Source organism: Solanum stenotomum, chromosome 2, assembly GCF_019186545.1.
Source record: "Solanum stenotomum isolate F172 chromosome 2, ASM1918654v1, whole genome shotgun sequence".
NCBI classification, from domain to species: Eukaryota; Viridiplantae; Streptophyta; class Magnoliopsida; order Solanales; family Solanaceae; genus Solanum; species Solanum stenotomum.
Window position 1 is genome coordinate 38892579 of NC_064283.1, and position 24917 is coordinate 38917495.

Here is a 24917-nt window from a genome sequence, read left to right on the forward strand (position 1 = left end):
TTTATTGATTTTTTTTTAAATGTTCAATGTACGTAATGAATTCATATATACTATTTAATGTAAGTTTATATTAAGTTTTACATATAAATTTGTGTTTCACATAAAAAATACTAAATTTAGACAATTCCAGTATCGTAATATTGGATCTATTCTTGATTGAAGTTCTTCTATTTTTAATTAGATATCTTAAATTAATTATATTTTTCAACTAAGGAACGTATTGGCAAAAACATTTTTATCCTTTTAATAAGTCTACTTGCCATGCCATAAATTAGTTAAGTTATTTTCATAGTATGCCTATTTGACGCAATTTGACTTAGTTATTCTCATAGTAAGTTAAATTTAATGCGTTCTAAACTAATCAAGTCAATAATTTTGAAAATTGAATACATGTTAGATTTGAAGAAGGAAAAAAAGAAAAAAAAATGTCACAACTCACAACTTTCTTCATTGTTAACTAAATTTGACTCTTTCTGCTTCACCTAAGAAATGCATAATATACAAACATGGCACCCTACATGACAATTTTGTATCCTACGCGTATTGTATAATATAGGATATGTGTATGTTTATTTGTTCAATTTTATACAAATTTTAAATACATACTTGTCCATATTCAAAATTAAAAGGCATAGTTATTCGCAGTGGCGGATCCAAAATTTTTTAGTTATGGGTGCTCAATTATTTGTAATTTGAAGTTGGTACCAAAAGGGGTGCTCAATATGGGTGCTCANAATGCATAATATACAAACATGGCACCTGACAATTTTGTATCCTACGCGTATTATATAATGTTGAATATGTATGTTTACTTGTTCAATTTTATACAAATTTAAGTATATATTTGTCTATACTCAAAATTGGAAGGCATAATTATTCGTTGAAACCAAATTTAAGATTATGTTTATGAGAACCGTGTTAAATATTAAGTGAAAACAAACAGAAAAAAGAAAGACCCACCAAAACCATCCAAAATCTTTAACCGATGCAAACTTCTCAAGAAGAATCTAAATTACATACATAGTGTAATCAGACCGGAACTAAAGTATCATACGTGGTTCGGACAAATTTAATAATTTTATATTTATATATTTGTATAAAAAAATATTTAATATCTAACAGCAATTACTAAGACGTGTTATAAGTTTAATGACAAGTTCAGAATTAGTAAATTTAAAATTTTAATTTTATGTCAGTCTGAAATTTTTTAATATCATCAAATCGTCTAAAGAATATTTATAAATAATTTTTGAAAAAAAATATGATATTTATAATATCAATATCAAAGTAAATTAGTTGTACCTCTTATAATAGGCAGAATAAGTACTATTGTGTATATTTAACTTATGGTGTGTTTGGTAAGTTGAAAAATATTTTTTTATCGTTATGCAAATAAGTAGAAAAATATTATTTTAAGAGTACTTATATATATTTAGCAAATTATTATGTAGATGAGATAAGTGGAGATTGTGGTGCGGGAGTGGATGATCAAGAGGTGGGAATTGGAGACGTTTTGATGAGTAATGAGAAAATAATGAACTTGTAATATTATCTGTAAAACTTGTTTTTCATATTAGCATTAGAAAAGTCATTTTTTCTGAGATGTTTGACTAATTAAAAATAAAAATATGTGTTCTCGGTACCAAACACACCCTCAAAGGATCGTTTAATGAAAAAATGGAATAAGTAAATAAATCTCATGAATCACTTTCTATCTGAGATAGTAATATGAGACAAAATAATCTTAAAATTAATTATCATCTTAAATCAAATATAAAATAAAATTAATACCAAATATTTTCTTCAGATTACTATCCTTATCTCACTTACCAAACGAGACCCCGAAAAATATCAATGTCCCATTTAGCACACCTCAGCATAAAAATTTGTATTTCATTTATATACACTTTTGATCTTTCACTCTCATGACTTCTCTTCTCAATTTCTCCCTCAATCTTTGCCACCATGTTAGGCTTCCCAAAAAACTAAAAAACCAATTCTTGATTTAACAGATGCTTACGATTTAGTGGTCTCTTCACTTTCTCCTATGAAAATTTAAGATTACTATATTTGTCTTCTCTTTATCTTTACTTGTATACATGGGAAAATCATGAGTTTTTGCTCAAAAGCCACTTTAATAAAAATGTTTTTGAATCAATTTATGTACACAAGAATGACTTGGTTTTTCACTTCACTTTGGGGTTTCTTCTGTTGGTTTGTTTTCAAGATTTACTTTTTCTTGGAGAACAGGTATGGTTATATGAAGCTTTTTTTTTATTTTTTTGAAATTTTAGGTTTTTATTTGCTTAAAGTTTGTATCTTTTTTTATTTTTGTAGGAGGGTTGTTGATGAAAATGATGAAATGGACTGTAAAAATCAGAAAATATTAGATTTTGATGAGAAGGGTGTGGAAAAAGAGAGTTCTTTTTTGGTTCAGAGTAAGTATGAGTATATATCTGGGAAAGATTCTTTTGGTTTTATGGAGAAACCAGAAGTTAAAAGTTTTTCAGTTGAAGAAATGTTTGTGAATGTTAATGAAGGAGATGAAGAAGAAAAAGAGATTGATAAGAATTCTGATGATAAATTGTTTTATTTCTCTTTTTTCAAAAATGGAAGTGTTTATCAAGAAAAATCAGAGTTTTTTAGTGAAAAAAATGTTAATGATCAAGAAAAGTTGGAATTTTTTGATGAAAAGGGGGAGGAACATGTTGATAATCATTGTTTTGAAGAGATTTTGAAGAAAAATGATGAATTTTCTAGTGATGAGGAAACACAGGATTCAGAAGATATATGCTATGAAATTCAATTGCTTCCTGAGAATGAGTCTTTCATTCGAAATTCGATTCGAGGGTCTGAGGGTATTGGAGATGAATTATGTTCTGATAGGCATCTTAATGGATTCTTGAAGAGTGATCAGTTTATGGGAGGTGATAGAGAAGAAAATGATGATATGGGGTTTATTGAATTGGAAAGTTCTTTGCATAGTTCAAGTTCTTCTATTGGTAAAGGTGATTTTGCTGCTAAAAATATTGATGGAGTTGAAGTAACAGATGTGAAGTGTGAGGAAATGAAGTTAATGAATGATTTTCAAGAATCTGTAGACCATAATTCGAGTCGAAAATCATGGGATATAAATGTTTTTGCTTCTCAAAATGTTGACAGAGTTGAGGAAACAGATGTAAATTGTGAGGAAATGAAGTTAATGGATGATATTCAAGAATCACCAGATCATAATTCGAGTCGAAACTCATTGGATATGGATGGTTTTGCTTCTCAAAATGTTGACAGAGTTGAAGAAACAAATGTGAACTATGAGGACATGAAGATAATGGATGATTTTCAAGAATCTCCAAATCATAATTCGAGTCGAAAATCATGGGATACAGATGGTTTTGCTTCTCAAAATGTTGACAGAATTGAGGAAACAGATGTGAACTATGAGGATATGAATGATTTTCAAGATTCTCCAGATCATAATTCGAGTCGAAAATTATGGGATACTGATTCAGATTCGGATGACGATGATGATATCTTATTAGAACATCAGAATTTAGTCAGGCAAATGAAAATGGAAATGAAAAATTCAAGAATTACAGGTCTGCCTACTATATCAGAAGATTATGAATCTCCTAAGGTAGTAGAAGATTTGAAGCCATTGAAAATTGATGAAAAGATTGGATACAAATATTGTATCGAAGAAATTCAGAAATTTTACAAGAGCTATGCTGAAAAAATGAGAAAATTGGACATCTTGAATTACCAGACATTGAATGCTATCAGTAAGTCTCTAAAACCATCACTACATTCGATTATCTTTACCATATTTTCTATAGTTTCTGTTTTGATATGCGTTTCCTCGAGTCGTGTGTCTATCGGAAACAACCTCTCTACATAGTCTACGTATACGTTATCCTCCTTCCATCTTTAATTGTTACATTTTGGTTTGGTGTATAACAATTATGTATCTTGTGTTCTGTCCATTTCAGTACTATTAGACAATCTTGTAATGTCATTTTCAGCCAACTCAATAAATAAATTCATTAATGATCATTCTGAACCACCAAATTTATGTTTATGAAGATTGAACTTAATATCATATGCTTATTGTCTTGTCTACTAAGTACTAATTTATAATATTTTTGACCATTTGATCCTTTGAAAAGACCAGTGTGACATAATCACCACTTCTTGAAAGTAGCCATTATCAAATGCCTAAAGGGGTGCTTTTGTTGTCCCTTTTCCAATAATGTCATGCAATTATCAATGGCTTTTAATGCCACTCAACAGACCTTTTTTTGGTCCTTCCACTTGGTTCCAATTTTCTTGGCCTAATCAAATTGCTGTTTTAGGGAGAATAGCATAACCCCACAACCACTTTCATCTTGGACTTTACATGGAAGAAAAAATTACACAAAATTAAGAATTGTCAAAACAAGAAACAATAAAAAGAAGGGTAAATGGACCGAAATACAACTACTTTTCCATCCATAATAAAATGGTCGAATTTGCCCTTGAACTTTGCGAATGCTCTAAGTTTGTCCTTTAGTTGTTGTTGTTAGTCTATACACTACAACAAAAGAGACATTTAGTTGCAATAGATTTTTCTTTTAGCGACAATATTTTAATGTCGCAAAAACATTTAGCGGCTATTGAGTTAATGTCATTGCATCCAGAGTCGTTTTAGCCTTTAGCGGCATTTATATAAAGTTTTGATTATAAATACCCATATTTATCATTGCCGCTAAATAACAGAGGCGAAATTGTTCCATTTCGCATAGTCTAGGAGTGAATTCATTGGCCTTGAATTAGCTTCTTGAAGTGTTCTTTTCGAGTCGTAGACCGGTGATTCTAATGTGTTGCTCTTTATTATAGGTTTTCTTCAACTTAAGGATTCCGAAATGTTTATGTCAAGCAAAAAAACATCGATTTCAATAACCAAAGCCTTTGCTTTACCAAGCTTCTTGGCAAACAAACAGAGGAAGATCTTTGCTGATCCTGCACAAAAATCCATTAGTGAAATGAATATAGACTTGGAAATTGTATATGTTGGACAAATTTGCTTATCATGGGAAATTCTCTATTGGCAATATGGTAAAGCTAAGGACTTGCTTGAACATGATCCACACGAGTATCACACATACAACCAAGTTGCCGGAGAATATCAGCAATTTCAAGTATTATTACAAAGATTTGTCGAGGATGAGCCATTTCAAGGACCACGCGTCCAAAACTATGTCAGGAAGAGGTGCATTCTCCGTAGCTTTCTTCAAGTCCCAAGCATTAGAGGTATGCATTATTTTCATTTTAGTCGTTATTAAAATACCTCGACTCATAGGTAACGGGAATACTTTGACTTTCTAGCAGATGATCGTTTTAAGGGAAAGAAGGGCAGACGAGAAGAGGAAAAAGATGTCATTTCCATTGTGAAATTGGGGGAAGTTATTAAGGAGACAATGCAAGTTTTCTGGGAGTTTCTTCGTGCTGATAAACGTGAAGCTAATTTGGCCTTAAAGGGTGTTCAAAGAACTCAAATGGACAATGCAGAAATCGAGCTTTTCATGAATGTCAAGTTAGACCTTCAAAAGGTTAGTCTATCTTTATTCATAGATATGCCACGCCTTTCACAACAACAACATGTTGATGAAGTTTATAGCTAATTCCAGTTTTTTTGTAGCGATTTTAGTTTCTAAACTTTGTGAATCACTTGATATTCTCTATGCAGAAGGAGAGGAAGTTGAAAGATGTACAGAGAAGTGGCAATTGCATAGTGAAGAAGTTCCAAAAACAACAAGAACGACGATTGAGTCATTCATTATTCGCGTCACTCGTGGAGCTAAAATTGGTATCAAGAGTGCTAAGTTTACCAAGATTAAGGAGAGATCATTTGGTTTGGTGCCAGAGGAAACTAAGCAATATCAATGTTGCAGGGAGGAAAGTTAGCATGGAACAATCTTTTTCACTTTTTCCTTGCTAAGGATTATTGATTAGTATATGTTTAGTTTTTCATAATGTTAATGAAGATCTTCTAGGGACTATAGTTCTAGGGCTATGTTGCTCGGACTCTTCAAAAATGTCAACGGATGCGTGTCAGATTCTCCAGAAGTAGTGTATTTTTGGAGAACCTGACACAGGTACAACATCAAAAGTGAAGAGTCCGCACAACTTAGGTTGTAGGCTATGCTAGTACCCCACCCCCACCCCCCACCCCACCCCCCCCAAAGAAAAAACGTATACCTTTGCTTCCCCTTGAAAAAAGATACCTANTAGGGCTATGTTGCTCGGACTCTTCAAAAATGTCAACAGATGCGTGCCAGATTCTCCAGAAGTAGTGTATTTTTGGAGAACCTGACACAGGTACGACATCAAAAGTGAAGAGTCCGCACAACTTAGGTTGTAGGCTATGTTAGTACCCCACCCCCCCACCCCCCAAAAAAAAACGTATACCTTTGCTTCCCCTTGAAAAAAGATACCTAGAGGAGGAGAAAATGTAGCCTGAATAGTAAGGAAAGGATTAATGGTTTATCATGTTTTTGAATAGTAGTAAAATAGATTTATAAAGTAGTTGACTTGAAAAGTATCAAATGTTGAAAAGCATTTTTAGGTATTGAAATTGATTTTATGAATGATAGTTGTATGTTTGAATGAAAGTGTTCAAACTGATAATAAATAGTTTGAGATTATAAAAGATATTAGTGATAAAAACGTAACAAATTTGATTAAATCAAATGTGAATCATGAACTGATGATAATCAACTTACAACTTATAAGCACTTTCAATAGTTGTCATCATCAACTTATGATTTATAAGCATTTTCAATATTTGTCAAACACTTTAAATGAGTAAAATATACTTGAACAAAAACAGCCGATATCTAAATTGTGCATAAAATATGTCTTCCTATGTGAATATTATCCCCCTCAATCATCGGTAAGAAATTGAATTTGGGAGTCATTATCACAATTCCCAAACCAACAAGTATATATATTTTGACTAATTTGCATGAAGAAATTAAACCGACAAAATCATAAGCTAAGCTTTCGTCACATATTATCTCATGTGTAACAAAATTTTGGCTAATAATATGTCTCCACTTGATGACATCATTTATTTTGAAATATAAATATCCCGCAAAAATATGACAACTAATATAGAACTGTGAAAGTAAGAAAAGAACTAAAAAAATGTATTAATATAGTCTAATTTTTAAAAATTATTTTTTTTGGAATTTTCGTTCCTACTAATAATTTTTTTTTGAGAATTGTTCCTTCTTTTTTTATTTTCAATAAAGAACGGTGGATGGATGAGGGAGAATTCTAAGCCCCAAAACTTCACGATGGACACTACCATATTTTCCACTTCCACCGTCACTTTTTGAAGCACCATAAAATTTTCAGTCTATTGATTATTGATTGCTATCGATTTAATTGTTAATATTTGATTTAAAGAAATAATTGAAAAACTTATTTAGAAATAAGGTGACAAACTAAATAAATTATGCACATAATTTGACAGATTACATCTTGCTTAAAAGAAAACACACTTACATTGTAGAATAACTAAGAGTTCGAGACAGTCAGAAATAAAAATATGAAACTAAACTCTAAGTCAAGGACTTTATATATCAAATGGTATAAATATAATTATTTAATTTACTATCAAATTATCGATTAACTCGTTAAAAAACATCACATGAACCGATAACAAAAAAAAATCAAAATTGTTACTGAAACCACTAAATCAATTTATCGATAAATCAATAACTTTTTTTGATTCAGATTATCGATTTCGGTTCGATTTTGAACAACTCTAGTTTGATCGGAGGAATTAAATGAGTTATTTCGATATAAAATTTATTCTATAATTGAAAAAAATTACTTAAAATTATTATTCAATTACAAATATATTTATTTGATATTAAATTAAAGTGGGATGTATAATTTTGATTAATATAATATAAAAATTATAATTTCAAATAATTGGAATATGAACTAAGCGACCTTTATAACATATGACGAAAAGAGTAAATAAGTAAAGTATCATAAACTAATAGATATTCCTCCTTTTTAAATTAGAAGTTTTGGATTTAATATCTAGAAAATTAAAATTTGGTACGTTATACTTTACTTCTCAAAATGAACCTTTCGGCATGAGATAAAATTAAACGAACTTCAAAATATATAAAAACCGGATGTAAAAGAATAAAATAAGGGGGAAAGGTCAAGAGAATATTACTTATTAAAATGATCACTTTTTAAAATATTTGGGTCATAGGATATTCTTGTCATCTTGACATTTAAGTTATTTATAAAAAAAATATTTGGTCCATTTTTTATTCATTAATTATTTAATTATTCTCATCTACTAAAAAGATTGAAAAAGATGAACTAAAAAGGAGAACTCAGTCAACAAATTAAAAAAAAAATGTTATACAAAAAACAATTCAATGTTCGTAGTCTAATGTGATTTCTATTGGATTGTGTCATTTTCTGAATTTTTTTTTTACCTAACCTTAGATAAGAAAACAAAGTCAATTTTCTATGTAAAATGTTTTATGTATGAGTCGAACTGTAAAATAAATTTATATTTCGAATTTAACTATAGAATATGACCTTGTATACCATTATTATTCAACCACATTGTATATATAGGACAAATTAGTATTCTTTACAATACAACTAACAACTAAAAAATCTTTTCTGAATATATTTTTACTAATTTTATATTAATTTATTGAATATTTTTTACCGCGTTCTGAACTATAATTTTCAAGGAGTATCCCTTGACTCAATATCAATTGGTGTGTATATCTTACACAAGTAATATTCAGCCCATCTTTGCTATTGTAACTACGGGCTCCTAACCCCATCAACATCTTTGGAATATGAATATAGCTCTTAAGTGGTGCGTTTGTGGAACTCTACTTTTAAATTCTGTCAAGTTGCACAAGACCCGTCATTTAGACGTAGAGTTAATACATAAACTCTCTTTAAATTTTCATTATTTTGTAAATTTCTTATTTATAGTATCTTATATGTAATTTTTTTTATCATTAGGATTATACCTTATGACTAAATTTATTATTTTGACTTTAAAAAGTTCCTTAAACTATTATTTTATCTCATTCAAATGCTACTACAATCTTAATAATTATTTCACCTTAAAAACACCTAAGATAAATCAATCTAAACACGCTCTAAATTGCGGAAGTCTATTTGCACTTTGGGTTAGAATATGAGTATTCTCAACCAAAGCCCATATCCATCTCAATCACAATAGGCCTACTTATAAGCCCATTAACATATTAGTGGGCTTATTATTAGTTTAAGAAGCAATTTTATGATCCAATATCAGCCGTAGGATCTAGGGCATCTTTCCCCTTATATAAACCCTACATATATTTTTCCCTTTCATTTAGCCCCTTCTTCTTCAGCCTCCAAAAACCAGAGAGTAGAGTTACAGAGTCGCCGTCAAAAATGGTGCAACGGCTTACTTACCGTAAACGGCATAGCTATGCAACCAAGTCGAACCAACATAGGGTTGTCAAAACCCCAGGTATAGTTTTATTTTTTATCGCATTTCTTGTTTTTATCTGTGGAATTAGTTTAGGTGCGTGAAAGATGAGGAAAAGGAAATATATATGTATTTTTTTTGCTTATGGGATTTGGGTGTTTAGATATTGAAGAAAGTTTTGTGCTTTTTGTTTTTGGGTGTTGGAAAATTGAATTTGAATAGGTGGGAAGCTGATTTACCAGACTACAAAGAAGAGGGCTAATGGACCTAAGTGCCCTGTAACTGGAAAGAGAATTCAAGGGGTATGTTTTTTTATTATTCTTTTGTTTTTGATTTTGTGTTAGCACTGTTTTGGATGAATGGCATTGATGGATTTCGATTGGTTTGTATGTAAGTACTGTGCTTTCTGGGAATGTGTTTGTTTCTGATGATAGAGTTGAGCTTTAGGTGGAAATCCTGTTATCTATTATGAGTATTAGATTTATCTTGGATGTTTTGATTCTAAACCATCCTTGAGCTGAGTTTTTATCAGAAAGAGCCTCTCTACTTACCAATGTAGGGGTAAGGTCTGTGTACTCGCTACCCAACCCATAACCCACTCTTGGGATTGAGATTGCACAGGGTGTGTTGGTTTTGTTGTGTTGATTCTACGCCAAAGTTTGCTGATGTGTACAGGATATGTTAGTTTGGAGTGGATTATTATGAGGTATGATAACTGTGAGATTTAGAGAAAACATATAATATTGGAATGACATGGACCTGAATATGGAGTAATTATTACTGAAGACTGATTCAACCTGACTTATTTGGGGTTAACTTGTAGTTGGTTGATCCATTTATCTATGTTCTATTTGATTTCTTATTTACTAGAGAATTGACTAAAGACTCAGTTTTCAGCTCTCTAGAAATGTATGGAAGTGATAATGCCTCATAACTTTGCTGTGGAATTCAGGATAGTATTGGTTATTGTGATTTACAAGGATAACCTAACTGTAATTTAAACATCAATACAAAGGGAACATTTTTCTTGTACTATTTTCAGCATCTTTTGGTAAAAAATCCAATGTTAGGTTGTGTTGGGAGAAAGTGATTCATAGGTGGTGTGGAAGATGCTTTGCATTTGTAATTGTCAATCTATTTTTGGGTCATATGTGACTTTACATCTTTGCGATCTCATATTAACCTTTCCCGTGTCTTATTTGTTAGTTCTTTGGGATTATATGTCAGCTATTCCCCCAACAATAGCATGTAATTTGCTGATAGGTTATCTTTGTGACTCCTGATAACATGATGTAACTATATACATCTAAATTAACATGCAGTTTTTTCAATATAGAGAAATGGATCAAGTTATCCCTCTATTGTGCAAAGTATACTCATTTTACCCAATCCTTTATGTTTTGTGCCATTCATACGCTTGCTGTTGAGCTCTAGCATAGACCAAGTGCATTCCACTCTTGAAAATACTTGGGTATAAAGGCTGAAATTTTCACCTCTATACTTGCTTTTGTTTAAAAATACCATCTATTATACCTAAGTCCTAACCCATTAGGCTGCAAATGTGAGACAATTTGCTTACCACTAGTGTAAGATAACCTCATCAAGCGGGGCCTGATCACCAATGTTGTACAAAAAAGTGTATGAATACAAGTATAACAAAGGGTAAACCTTTTAGGATATTTTGTGTAGCATCATTGTGTTTTAGGTCAACTTCCCATAAGACAGATTACTTCCTCATCAGCTAATGCATGTTCTCTGTAGCTATCAGTGCATCTCAAATAAATTTAATGTACCTAGAATATCATCGGTGTAACATTATCAAATGGTTTGAGGCAGATTACTTCCTCATCATGTAACACATGTTCTCTTTAGCTATCAGCAATTTATATTTTAAACAAGAATGCAGAAGTGACTGCTTTTGATTATATAGTTGTTTTAGGAGTCATCATTTCAATGGCTTAAGACTTCTCTTTTTGCAGATTCCACACTTGAGACCTGCTGAGTACAAGAGGTCCAGGCTACCTAGAAACAGGAGGACTGTGAACCGTGCTTATGGTGGTGTGTTGTCAGGCAGTGCTGTACGTGAAAGGTATATTTTTGGTGCACCATAGTGTTCTCAAACTGTTAAAAATAAAATTAGTGTTGTTACAACTCACTAGATGTTGTCTTGTACAGGATCATCAGAGCCTTTTTGGTTGAAGAACAAAAGATTGTGAAGAAGGTTTTGAAGATCCAGAAAGCCAAGGAAAAGCTAGCATCCAAGAACTAAGCCTTTAATCCTTGATGATGTCGTGAGAGGAGTTTCTGATACTGCAGGCTACTAGGAAATCACGACTGTATTTTGATTTTTGGTCTTGAGATGTATGTTGCTGGTTTTCGTTAAAATACGATATTGGAGGTCTTTCTTCAGTTTGTCGAAATATCTGTTCTCGTAGGTATCTCTATTTTCTTGTTCTGGATATTTAAACTTCTTATGGATATTTGCACTTCAATTCAGCTAGGCTATTCGTTCCAGTTTTGAATCTCAAATCAGTATACATGAATATGAGTTTGTTTTGATGCATTTTCAATCTCTATGAATCAATGTTTTACATTTGTTAGTACTGTGGTTTTCTAGTCAGTATCAGCAGGAAGCCCTGTGTTTCGAAATCAACTTTTAGCAAACCAGTGTGCAATATCTGGGTTTCGTACTATTTTTTTTCATGCAACATGCATTGCTGTTGTTATAGTCATAACAACCATGATAAGTTAGACCTGAGCAATGAGCTATTTCCATTTAATAATAGAGTTACAAAGGTATTAGTGATTCAAGGATATAGGGAATTTATATACATTATTTATATTAGTAGTGATATCATGTTCCGATTAGTAGTCTATGCTATAAAGGTAGTACTTACTAATATGCTCGTGGCATAGGTAGTTGTGGCATTTTCTAAAACCACCTCAATTAATTTTGTGTGGGTCAAAAACTCCCACAAATCAATAAAAACCCCTCCACAAAATGACCTTTTTTTTGTAGTGACTCTAGTTTTTGAAATTCCAGCAAAGAACTTCATTTTGGTGGTTAATCTTTTTTCACTTCATTTTAAGGGTGTTAAGTATTGTAGCAATATAATAGAAAGATAGATATAAAAATTTAATTATTATTTGCAATATGTTACAGTAGCTAACTCAGAGAAAATTATCATAACTAGACATTGACCCACAATTGGAATTAACACAATTACACTAATAAAAAACTATCCACTTAAACTTAATTACGATTTGGACATCGACGCCTATCATGTCCGGTTTGTCTACATAATCCACAAGCTCGCTCATATACTGCAGCACCACGATCCATCTCATTAGGTATTCTAGTTGTCCTTGACCGATTGAGACGACGATAGAATTCATTACTTTCCATTCTAAAATTAGGAGATGGCCAATACGCCTCATGGCCAATTGGTGAGAAGGACCCAGAATATGTTGCAACATAATTCTCTACAGTGAAATGTTCACTAACAAAGTTTCTAGCTAGCCCTCCCATTCTATCAGTGACCTTCATGACATGTGAACATGGAAAATGCAAATTAACCCATTTTCCACAATCACATTTTTTTTNNACTGACCAAAAAGGAAATGGTGCCACATAAAATGGGACGGAGGGAGTAATCAAAATTAAAGGCTAATCAAATGAAGTTACGTGATCAAATGACGTGACAACCCGATCAAGACAATGGCAGATCAAATAAAGTTCGGCCCAACATTATCTCTGATGGGCTTTGTCCTTAATTGGAACGGACTAAGGCCCACTACTAGTAACTCGAATATCTCATGGCTCAATTCATAAATTAAAGTTCAAAAAATCACATAAATAACGTATGGATTCAACAATTTGACATGAAGATGAATGAAATTCAAGCCCAATTCTTTTGTTTTTATTTTTTATTTTCCTGTTTGATACTGCAATTGAAGCTCGACTATATCTGGATCGCTCGTTGCAGGAGGACCCATTTTGGAGGCAGTGCTCCCAACAAAATCTTTTCCATACACAAAATTCAAACTCGAGATCTGAATAAAAGTGGAGGAACCCAACATCACAACAACCATGTGATTAAGCTCAAGTGGTTGTTTGTTCACAAGTCAATCTCTAAGGGTTAATCCATAGATCTTGAGTCAAAGTTCAGCTAATCCTTTGAAATTGAGTGTAACATTTTTAGTATGGTAAATACTTATTCGCATCGGGTATGTATATATACCTAACGTAATAATGAAGGGACAAAAGTAGAGTTGTGGCTATGTATAATAGAGCAGAGAGATTTGATTTAATAATCAATTCAAATATTAATTTATTTATGTCACTATTTTTTATAAGAAAATCATAAAAAATAATGTAGAAAAATCTGTAAATGAAATCAAGAAATCTTTTATATGATCATTTTCTTAAACCGACACCAATCTTGGTGCTTACCATATAAAATAAATAAAAATAGAAGTTATAAAAAAAAGTGCATTTAATCAATGACTAAGAGTTTACCCTAAGGATACATCTATATATATATATATATATCTAGACTATATGATATAGTAATATCAGCTTGCTTGTAAAGCTAGCAATGAATCACAATATAGTGTTTTTATTAGTGTTAAAATATGTCATGTCATAGCAATATATTGGTGACAAACAAGAAAAAGAGAAAGAAAACAAAAGAACAATAAAGACGAACAAAATGAAAGGCTCTATAAAGCACATGAAGCAATGTTGACTCGTATATAATGGGTGTTAAAATGAGCGGCTCGGATTGAATTTGAGCAGATTAAAATGAGTTGAGTTAATAAATAAGCGAGTCTACTTGAGCTGAAATGAGTTGGACCAAAAAGCAGGTCATAACCCAATCCATTCATGAGTTCTATTAAGTTTTAATTTCTTTATTTTTCTTTTTAATATGTTTAAGTACCTAATAAACTATTTCGTCTTTATTCTAACTATATATAGCATATCAAATTTTTTTTTAAAAATCTTTTCACAAAATATTTTGCCAATGTTTCCATGAGTCAATTTGGCCTATATATATCAGCCCAATTTTTAGATGAACTGAAATGGATTGAGCTAAAATGAGCTAAGCTAATAAATAAACGAGTCAATAACAACAAGTAGGACAAATCATGTTTTCATAAGCTAATTTACAACTCCTCGTATAAAACATGAAAATTAATGTTCTTCGATATAATCTAGGCCAAAACCTTTAGAGGAAATGATTTGATTAGTCATGAATCAATTGAAAAACCTACATTAGAGAGTTTTTACAACACTAATCCAAAACTAAAACTAAGAACAAACTAAAAAGTATCCAAAAACAAAAACAAAAATCCAAAAGAAAGAAAACAAAAAGCTAACTTGTTGAAACTAAAAAACACAACATGACTAAAAATTAGTAGTAGCTCATATGTTACTTTCAAGTGTAACATTTGTTAGTAGAATAACTTGTAGACATTTCACTACTAGGACAAGGTGAAGAAGAATCCCAAAGCAAATTTGTCTTCCATGCATCAGCAGCCATATTCAATGGAAAATTATTCATCAATGGAATTACTCCAATATTATTAGACCTAACAACATTTCCCCATTGTAATTCCTCCATATGTTCCATGTTGTTAATTATAACATTATTAGCTTCCTTCAATGTTGTTGTAGTTGTATCATCATGAACACCACCACCACCACCTTCTATATTCTCCGGTAACGCGATTGAATAATCTCCAAATATAGAAGATGACATGTTTAGAAGCAAAGAAGAAGCATCAATATTGTTCATATTGTCAACACATGATGAAGAAAATGTGTAACTTGTGATAGGGTCATTATTGTGGTTTGACATTGAGTTGAGGGTTTTGTAAAGAGGAAGATCTAATGTGGTGAAGCTACAAGACATATTATTGTTGGGTGAGTTTTGTAATAAATCATTAAATTGGATAGGTGAAGTACTACTTGTTTTGTGTATAAATGATGACATTTCATTTGAATTATTAGTAAAGTGGCTACTTGTTAGAAAATCATGAGATGTAGTGTTATTTTGAGGTAGTACTTGTGGTGGTGATACCCAAGAATGAGAAAGAGCTCTATGTGCATTGGAGTTTGCTTTCTTGAAAATCCTGCATATTGCCCATGAGTCCTAAAATATTCAACAAACAAAAATTACATTAGTAAAAACTTCAACTTCTATACACTAATAATAATAAAATAATATATAAAAATTATATTATTAAGTCAACTAAAAAATAATTATGGGAAGATCCACAAAATAAGCAAGATTATTAACTTGAAAAATAAGGCTGATTATCTACTATAACATGTTAATTACATAATGTAAATAAATTAATTTTATTGTCAGGGTATATAAGTTAAATCCATTAATTAGAAAAGAGTATGTTATAGAGTTTAAGTAGGAGTAATATATATCATCAATGTAAACAATTTTTACACTATTAGATTATTTTTACCTGTTACAACAGATAACATATCTTATTTTCAAGATCTCATATCTCATACTTTAATAAGACTTGCATATAAATATTAATCTTTTTAATGACTTGATAGTGTATAAAAATTACACTACCAATATATAAAACTTAATCTCTTTATAACAAAAGAAATCATTAACTTATTTTTGAACCGAGTGTTTATCGAAAACAACCTCTCTATCCCAACAGGTGGGAGCCTGAGAGGTATATTTACATACATATCACTTTCTCCAGATCTCACTCATGAGACTATATATTAAATATGTTGTTATTATCGGTACCTATTACAACATGTTAAAATACACTGATAGCGTAAAAAAATGATTAGTTTAGAGAAGCTTACATTAGGTGGAATATGTTTGTCCAAGAATCTCTTTGGTGCAGTGGAGTCAGTAATAGAAGGCAATCTAAACTCATGCATCATCCAATCAGTTTTAATCCCTTTTGCAGCTCTTCCTTTGTAGAAAACAAGTGATTTTTTCAAGCCAATACATTTTGATCCTTCAGATGAATAAATTGGCCTATCAGTACCTGTTGCTTTCCAAAAACCAGCTCCAGTTACTCTATTTGGTCTTGCACTATTTCTGTATTTTCTATCCCTTGGACAATAAAAATACCATTCTTTTTCTCCCACTGCTGCCAACTCTGCTAAGGAAAAAAATAAAACAAAAGAGTAGTTAGCTATGTTTCATCTTTTAAGGACATGATGAAAAAAGAGAAAATATTCAAAAAAAAATTAGTTACGATTTTTTCTATTATCAGGTTATCTTTTAGGAGTTTGCTATAGTGCACCAAAAAGTTTATATTGCCAGTATATTTAAGTTAAACTTATTTAGAAAATAATTACAAATAACTGATTCCATGAGAAATGAAACTAGCTAGTCACTCCTTGAAAAGTCAAACATGTTATCTGTTATAACATGTTAAATTACACTAATTAGTGTGTATGATTGAAATCCAAAAACAAGTAGCAAGGATAAAACATGAAAGTATAAAAACCCAATGAAATCTTGATGCAAAAGCTATAACATATATATGAACAAGCTTGGTATTATTATTTTGTTTGAAAGTTATGATGGGATGGTTAGGTCCCTCCACCCTTAAGTAGAGTTTGAGTCCTAATTATGAAAAGAATTTATGCAATGGACCTTGCAATACGCGACCCAAATATAGTCAGACTCTAATATGAATACTGAACACCAGGTGGAAAACAAAAAGAAAGAAGCATGAAAATGGATATATGATATGCTTTCTTACTTGGTAGATCCCATGGATCATATTTATAGATATCAAGTTGCTTGATAAGTTCAATGGATATTGGTTTTTGTTGAACTTTCCTCCTTAGATAAAACCCTACTAACTCTTCATCAGTTGGATGAAACCTAAACCCTGGAAGCATCACTTCATCCATATTTTTCTCTTTATCATTTCTTTCTTCCATTAAAACCCTAAAAGATCACAAAAATATAGAACAAACCCTAGTACCTACCTACCTTACACAACCTTTTTTCCTAAACAAAAACAAAACTTGTTTAAGTAAAACTAACTATTGATGAAACCCTAATATTATTGTTGTTGTTGAAGAAGAAGAGTTTATAAGTTGAAGAGAGAAAATGTGTTAAGTTTGAGAATTAAGAAAGTGATTATATGGTTCCTAAAGAGGGGTCTTCCTCCTAAAGATCAGCCGACTTTTCTGCTGACTTTAATAGCTCTATCTCTACTTGTTTGCCTCTTCTTTGGCAAGTACCAATTTTGGCTTTACTCTCGTATTATGTATACTGATAGTGTAAAGAATTTTTATATTGTTAGTGTGATACAAAAAATAAGTAAATCTATGTACTAATCTTGATATGTTATGCTATTATAAATTAAAGTACTAACCTTGTTGGTGAGTGTTCGAATTCTCACTTGTAATCTCTTCCCATTTTTCCTTTCCCTATCCTCAATATCTTTTTTTTTTTTAAAGTATTATATTTGACTTATATGCATAGATATTGTAAAATCTCTTCGTACTATCGGGGCTCATTTAGTTGATTACAAGTTATTCTGAGATTAGTTATCATAGGTTACAATTTCGGTATAAGTTATTTTTGCGATTTTATCTCAACCAAACAAGGAATAAACTCCCTCTTAAAATAAATCCGTGAATTAGTTATTCCTTATCTTTTGTACCAAACGAGCCGTTACAGTATTATAATAATTGTACATAGTAGGTAGTGGTGGAGTCATATGCAATTTTTTTTCTTCAAAAAATTATACTGCATAAATAGAATAGATTTTTAAAATTTTTTTTGTAATATAAATTTTGAATCCCCTTAACACACTTATTTCTTATTAGAATTAATCACCTACCAAGGATCAACTCTTTTAAGGTAAAGAAAAAAAATGAATTCCCAGCGATGACTCTTATTTCTCACTTCAATGTCTTGTTGTACCAATTTGTATTTTGTTTATTTCAAATTTAAGAATCTCAAGAAACTCACTAAATTGACCCTTATGGGGATATGATATTATTAAGTGTTGTTTCATGACTATACAATATATATTGATCTTTAATATGTCAAGATATATAAATAATTAATGTGTGTATATCAAGACAAATTAAACTTCCAAGTAGTTATATATTTTATCAATTGCTAATTTGAATAACTATTTTGAAAACAATAGAGTCACAGACCAAAGGCACATTTCCCAAGACAAAAGCACAAAATTATATTCAAGATGTAAAATTCCCTATGTGAATAGCCTCAGACTTATGATTATTTGTTTTTTAAAATATAATTTTAGAAAACTATATAGTTATCTCAGGATCCAAAAAAATCTATTTCCTTCTATTCCATTCTTTCACAGCTTCTATTCCACTGACTTGTCAGATTAAATACAGTTTCTGCTAAAGTAAGTAATTGACTATATTATACTAAAAGATACTCTTCCAGCTAAGGTAATTAAGGGATGCTTATTATCTTAATTATGAAAATTTGAGGGGTATTTAGGGATAATATGTCCTAAAATTAAAATTGGTGTTAAACTTATACCCTAGTTGACCATTTTGGGGTCCACAAATAAATTCAAAAGGATTTTTAGTCACAAAGATTTTGACTTTCTTGTCATAACATTTTTCAAGCCCTAAGGCCTAAGACAAACTCAAATTAAATGAGTAGCTGTAGTTTCATAGTATATAGTTTGAAGATAATTATTATTAGTAGCTATAATTTGCTTATTTATCACACCTTACTTACTTTTTAGAGTAGTTGTATCAGTTCGTTAATAGATCATATCAGTACGATAATAACATATATTTATTCGCCATATATTAGTAATATAGTTTTCTGAAAAAATCACTTGCACCAATTATTATCAGCTTGTATGACTTGTATTTATTCATTCGCAAACTTTTAACTGATGTTGTCTTATTGATTTATTTTAAATTATGTTCATATATTTAAAATACTTCATGATTTTTAATGTTATTTGGTTATTTATCATGCCAATATTTTTGCTAAGTTTCTACTATTCGATGTATAATGGGATCCTCCAATAAGTATATTGAAATTATGTGATACTAATCAATGTAATATAATATCATCATCTATACCTAACAAATTGATACATTATATTCATATTATTCTTATTGAGGTTATAACTCATGATAGGAAAGAAAAACGATTTATGTATGGAGTTAAATATGCAACATTTACGGATAAAAGTGTTTGGTTATTGGTGAAATATAAATATTAATGTCAAATCAAAATCAACTAGGACATAGATAAAACACTAAATCAAACTTTCTTTAATGTCAAAATAATATCTGTGAATAGTCACGATATTATATACTTAATTTTTTTTTATCGGATATCTCCTAAGGGACCAATATTATATACTTAATTAACTATGGAAAGAAACAGAAAGGTGAAATCAATTATTTCTGTATTAGTATGTGTTTGAAATTATAAATTAGGGGAAGTCTGGAAATAATAAACTCATAAGCCTATATGAGAAAAATTAAATAAGCAAAAATGAGATTTCTTACACGTAAAAATAAAGATCTCTTATAATTAATTATAACTTAAATAGACAAAATGACTTTTTTTTTTTGCTTCAGATCTCTTACCTATAAAAATAAAAAATTATAGTAAAAAGAACACAAAACTAAAAATAAAAATATAAAGGGGTACAAAATTTAAAATATTGTGCCTTATAAAATGAAGAAAAAAAGTTGTTAAAATAAGTAGTAAAGGTGTACGAATCCCAAACTGCTCTGTTACCTAAATACCCACTCCACTTTTGTTTTTCTCTAAATGAGGAGACAAAAAGAATTAGAAAGACTAAAAGAAATGGAAAAAAAGAAGAAAAATAAAAATTGTGATATTATGTTGCTTATAGTTTTGTGTCAAAATTGCTCTTTTGTACTTGCTTTCAAATATAACGGAGAAAATGTTCATATTTGTTTTTGTACTTTGAAGATTTAGTTTGATCTTGTCCCTACGATATTGTGAATTTTGAGTCAAAATTATAACAATGAGAATATAAATAAGTCGAATTTTTAACGGAATGCAAAGTTATCAGACCATTCCAAGTAGATCATAACTAAATTTGACTTATTTACGTACACTTCCAAAATGATAAAGAAAAAAAAATTAAAAATCGTGGTAATGAAAAATATATAATTAGAAAATAAAAAAAGAGAATAAATACTTTCACTTCTTTGCTCACCTTTTTTTTTAACCGTTCAAAAAATTCTTGTTCATTTATCTATTTGACCAAGCTATTAGAAAGTTAAAAATGCTTATTTGTTTATTTTTAGAAGCTATTTTTTAAAAAAGTTTTTCTCTCGAAATATTTTTGAAATCTCTGTCGGAAATAAATTACTACTTTAATATTGATAAAAGCGTTTTTACTCTTCCAAATATATTTTTAAAAAAATATTTCTAACATTTTTTTTCCTGAAAAACTTGGCCAAAAAGACTTATTATTGCTTGTTCAAGTGTTAATTACATCAAATTGATGTAATTTATTGTAGTAAAATAATTTAATAAAGTAATTAAATTCATTAAATAACTATGGTTAAGTAATGTTATTGTATATTTATACATACATGACATATATTTATTGATCTGATATAAACATATGATACAAATAAATATTTATCATAGTAGAGTTAGCCTGCCCTTTTTTTTTCTTCTTGTTTTTTGGTTGTCACGTGCATGATCATTTATGTTAAGGGTTTGTGTTTACCATACAGTAATTATTTATTACCTTGATTTTTGGTAGCTAAAACTTCAACTACGTAAGTTTAAGTTAATATATTTAATTAAGACCGCACGGGTCAATTTCCTTCGATTTTCTGACTTTATTGAAAACCAAGCCATGGATTTCCTCAACTTTTCTTGCTTATTGAAAAGCAATTATGTAACTCTACCTATAATAATAATAATGATGTGACTATTTGAAAGTTTGAAATTTCTTGCCAAATTAGTAGTATTAACCCTTTATAGTTAGACTTTTTCAATTTTAACGTAGAAGTAAGGTTTGCGTACAATTGTTAAATAAATTCTGAATTTAACTCACATTCTAAAAACTATCTCGAATTTTTTTTCATTGTTCAAGCCATATAAGGAGTTATTGAATTTCGTCCTGATCCGATGTGAGACATTCTCATATGCCATCATACCCGGATGTTGTTTGATCGAATTGGAGCGTGCCAAGAGTATATTTACAACTCACTGTATGGTCTAAGAGCTTTATGTTGAACTCAATGTGTCTGACTTTGATACGATGTCAAATGGATTTTAGAGCTAACTCACACACTAAAAGTTAACTCAAAGAAAAGAAGATCGTCCAAGTTATATAAAGAGTACTAAGATGTCGTGCCAATATGATATGGGTCATTCTCATCACACCACACCCTCTATAAATTTCACTTGAGGGATCATATTGAGTATGATGATTTTATTGTAATTTCTTCTACTTCATTTGCCAACCATGTCTAGACAAAGGTGAATTCAATGTATTAGATTCATTTGAAGTCAGTACTTTCAATGCGGAGTATAAATTTATATGTACAAATTTACAAAAATTACAGTAAATACTAAATATGAACCCATAACTTTGAAAATATAATGGGGGTATATATGGCACACCTCTTAAGAAAAATATTTAAGAACATAAATTATTACTTTCTACTATTATCCTTTTGATTATTCTCAAACTATTTTCTTAAAAAAAATGTAAAGTTAAAGGATAAACATGGAAACGGGTTCCAACAATTTTCTTGAACTTTGACGAATTCACTTATTTTGGACCAGTGGCGTAGCCACATATAGCCTAGGATGACCAATCATACACTCTTCATCAAAAAATTATACTATGTATATAGAAAATTGTACCAAATATATTGATCAAAAAATATTTTTCATACATATATATTAAATCTTGGACACCCTTAACAAATTTTTTGATTTCACCACTGTTTTGAACTATAAAAAAAACTCCAACAATTATCTTAATGGAAAAATCCTTTTGGCCAGAAAATTGGCTAGAATTTGGCCAGAATGGTAAAATAACATATTTCACACTATGATATTTTACCTTTTTGAATATTTTTACCCTTTTAACTTTAATACCTTTTAATTAAAAAATGGAAAAAAGATCAGTTTATTTTAAAATAAAAAGCATATTATAGACTTTTTAAATTTCTGGCCAAATTCTGGCCAAATTTTCTGGTCATTTAACATTACCCATCTTAATTAGTTTTATCACATAGTACCAAGTATTTATGGGAAAATTTTTTTTAGCCAGAATTTCNGGAAAAAAATTTTTGGCCAGAATTTCGCCAGAATGATATTTTATCTATGTTATTTTACCTTTAAAAATATTTTTACCCTTTTAATTTTAATACCTTTTAACTAAAAAATGGAAAAAAGATCAATTTATTTTAAAATAAAAAAAATATTTTAATTTTTTTATTTTTTTGATCTAATTTTCTGACCATTTAGCACTTTTCCTTACTTAATTTTAAAAGGCGGAAGTTTGAGTGAGTCAAAATGGCACACTTTGGGGACTTCAAATTTAGTGAAAATCCAGAAATCTAACCCCTCGTTTGTCCCTTCTTTGACCTTGGGCTTCCCTTCCCAAACGTGCAATCAAACTTTAAAAATATTTTTGTTTCTAATAATTCAAACTACTCAAGCCCCCTCTATATATGTGAATTCTTAACCTCTTCACATTAATACTTGAGACTTTTTTTTTATATATATTTTTAAAATAATAATTTGTGTGTACTTTTTTTTTTTAGCAATTAATGAGTATGCATTTGATATATGAAGTGTATTAAGTGGACTTAACTCTACTTTCATTAGTTTATACGATACATACAAATAAATAGGATTGTCAAATGAACAAGTTAAGCTATATTTGAGAATGTCAAAATGAGTTGACATAATAAATGAGCGGATCATTAACCTACTTAAATACTTGGGCTAAAGTAGATTGTGCTAAAATAAGCTAAATCATAATCCAACCCATATTCAATTCTTAGTAAGTTACAAATTCAAAGTTAGTTTTCTTTAATTTATTTGAGTACCTAATAAAATTCTCCTTTGTATAGTGACCATAAAAAGACATAACAAATAAAAAAAAAATTAAAAAATTTAGATAAAATTTCTCACGGATCAATTTGAATTTGAACTGCATGTCGGCCTAGTTTTGAAATGTGCTACACTAAACAGGTCAAAATGAACCCAATTAAGCGGGTTATTAAACCATTCAAACATAAACAGATCGGACTAATTATATGATTTGGGCTAATTTCTATTCTATGCAATAAAATAATTAGTTTACAATAAATATAACCATAATTTATTTACATAAAAAATAGCCAAAAATCAAAGAAAGTATACATTGACCATACAATATAGCTTGCCAAAAGACATAGAAAGTACACACTACTATACAATATAGTTTACCTATAAGCTATACATTATGATACACTCAAAAAACTGAAAAATAACATAACTATACATGAAGTATACACTAACTATACGAGTTTACACCGACTATTCAATTTCGATCAACTCATAATCACCTCTAAACAGTCTCAAATTTTAAATATGAAATTCTCTCGATTTTTCCGAATCTTTTGATAGGATAACATATATTTGGTCACAATGCTAATAAAAAGGAGAAATGCTTACTACTCCTCCGAGAAAATAAGATATGTATGGATTCATGCATATATTCAACTTCTTGTCATATATTTGGAAGACGAAAAAAAGTCCATAGAGAGGTCGTTTCGCCTTCAATCTTAAATATGAAGAATATGTTCTCATAAAATCTAGTTTAATCAGATCTAGCTACTGACAAAAAGGTATAAAGAAAAAGTATGACAAGGATATAAACTTACCAAAATCTTTTAGGATGAGTGATGGTGAAAATCTTTGTCCATGATACTCAGGGGCGGCTAAATGGATTGACTATCATAAATTTCATTAAAAAAAATTAAACTTTAAGACCCTCCGTTCAATTTTGGCTTTACGTCACTGATATGTATGAGTCGCCCCTTGATGATACTTTATCTCCATAATCTTTCATTATCCACACGTTAGAATTATTTCCTTCAAGAAATTAGGACAAAGCGCGGAAAGATCACTTCCCACCACTCCTAGTGTCATAGGATAACTCCTTCTCCATAACTCGGAAGCTCCAACCTTCTCCATGTCTCATATACTAAATCAAGAGAAATGGCGTTACACATATTGAACGTATCAACATCAGCAGAGAAAGCCCAATAAAGTTTTTAGACAAGCAGGGGAAGAAGCCACAATATACAGTTTTGAGTACACAAGTTTTCTCTAAAGTATACAAATTAGTCGATATTAGTTATATGAATCCTCGAAATCCATTT

At 30.1% G+C, this 24917-nt stretch overlaps 3 protein-coding genes across 4 annotated transcripts; 2 read left to right on the forward strand and 1 right to left on the reverse strand.

Moving 5' to 3' along the window:
• The first annotated feature begins 1952 nt into the window (after window positions 1-1952).
• LOC125854918 (uncharacterized) lies at window positions 1953-5977 on the forward strand. Its single transcript, XM_049534518.1, has 5 exons — window positions 1953-2250; window positions 2338-3779; window positions 4873-5286; window positions 5365-5585; window positions 5723-5977. The coding sequence occupies exons 1-5, from the start codon at window positions 2111-2113 to the stop codon at window positions 5972-5974; spliced, it is 2469 nt and encodes an 822-aa protein (XP_049390475.1). The 5' UTR covers window positions 1953-2110; the 3' UTR covers window positions 5975-5977.
• Window positions 5978-9365: 3388 nt separating this feature from the next.
• Window positions 9366-12007, forward strand: LOC125854939 (60S ribosomal protein L34-like). Its single transcript, XM_049534548.1, has 4 exons — window positions 9366-9553; window positions 9734-9813; window positions 11491-11600; window positions 11687-12007. Exons 1-4 carry the CDS (start codon window positions 9475-9477, stop codon window positions 11778-11780), a joined length of 363 nt encoding a protein of 120 aa, XP_049390505.1. The 5' UTR covers window positions 9366-9474; the 3' UTR covers window positions 11781-12007.
• Window positions 12008-14720: 2713 nt separating this feature from the next.
• LOC125854926 (putative NAC domain-containing protein 94) lies at window positions 14721-17615 on the reverse strand. 2 transcript variants are annotated; one of them, XM_049534534.1, is made up of 3 exons: window positions 17273-17615; window positions 16359-16660; window positions 14721-15666 (listed from the first exon to the last, which is right to left on the reverse strand). In XM_049534534.1, exons 1-3 carry the CDS (start codon window positions 17454-17456, stop codon window positions 14950-14952), a joined length of 1203 nt encoding a protein of 400 aa, XP_049390491.1. In that variant the 5' UTR covers window positions 17457-17615; the 3' UTR covers window positions 14721-14949. The 2 variants fall into 2 exon arrangements, with proteins under 2 accessions (XP_049390491.1, XP_049390489.1); XM_049534532.1 differs by having other exon boundaries at window positions 16359-16663; window positions 17273-17561.
• Between the last annotated feature and the right edge of the window lie 7302 nt (window positions 17616-24917).

Coding starts and splice junctions, on each gene's coding strand:
- LOC125854939 (XM_049534548.1), top strand. CDS start 9,475: ATGGTGCAACGGCTTACTTACCGTAAACGGCATAGCTATGCAACCAAG. Junction 9,554..9,733: donor TAGGGTTGTCAAAACCCCAG/GTATAGTTTTAT, acceptor GAATTTGAATAG/GTGGGAAGCTGATTTACCAG. Junction 11,601..11,686: donor GGCAGTGCTGTACGTGAAAG/GTATATTTTTGG, acceptor TGTCTTGTACAG/GATCATCAGAGCCTTTTTGG.
- LOC125854918 (XM_049534518.1), top strand. CDS start 2,111: ATGAGTTTTTGCTCAAAAGCCACTTTAATAAAAATGTTTTTGAATCAA. Junction 3,780..4,872: donor CCAGACATTGAATGCTATCA/GTAAGTCTCTAA, acceptor TCTTTATTATAG/GTTTTCTTCAACTTAAGGAT. Junction 5,586..5,722: donor TCAAGTTAGACCTTCAAAAG/GTTAGTCTATCT, acceptor TTCTCTATGCAG/AAGGAGAGGAAGTTGAAAGA.
- LOC125854926 (XM_049534532.1), bottom strand. CDS start 17,456: ATGGAAGAAAGAAATGATAAAGAGAAAAATATGGATGAAGTGATGCTT. Junction 16,664..17,272: donor TGATCCATGGGATCTACCAA/GTAAGAAAGCAT, acceptor TTTTTTCCTTAG/CAGAGTTGGCAGCAGTGGGA. Junction 15,667..16,358: donor ACAAACATATTCCACCTAAT/GTAAGCTTCTCT, acceptor TGAATATTTTAG/GACTCATGGGCAATATGCAG.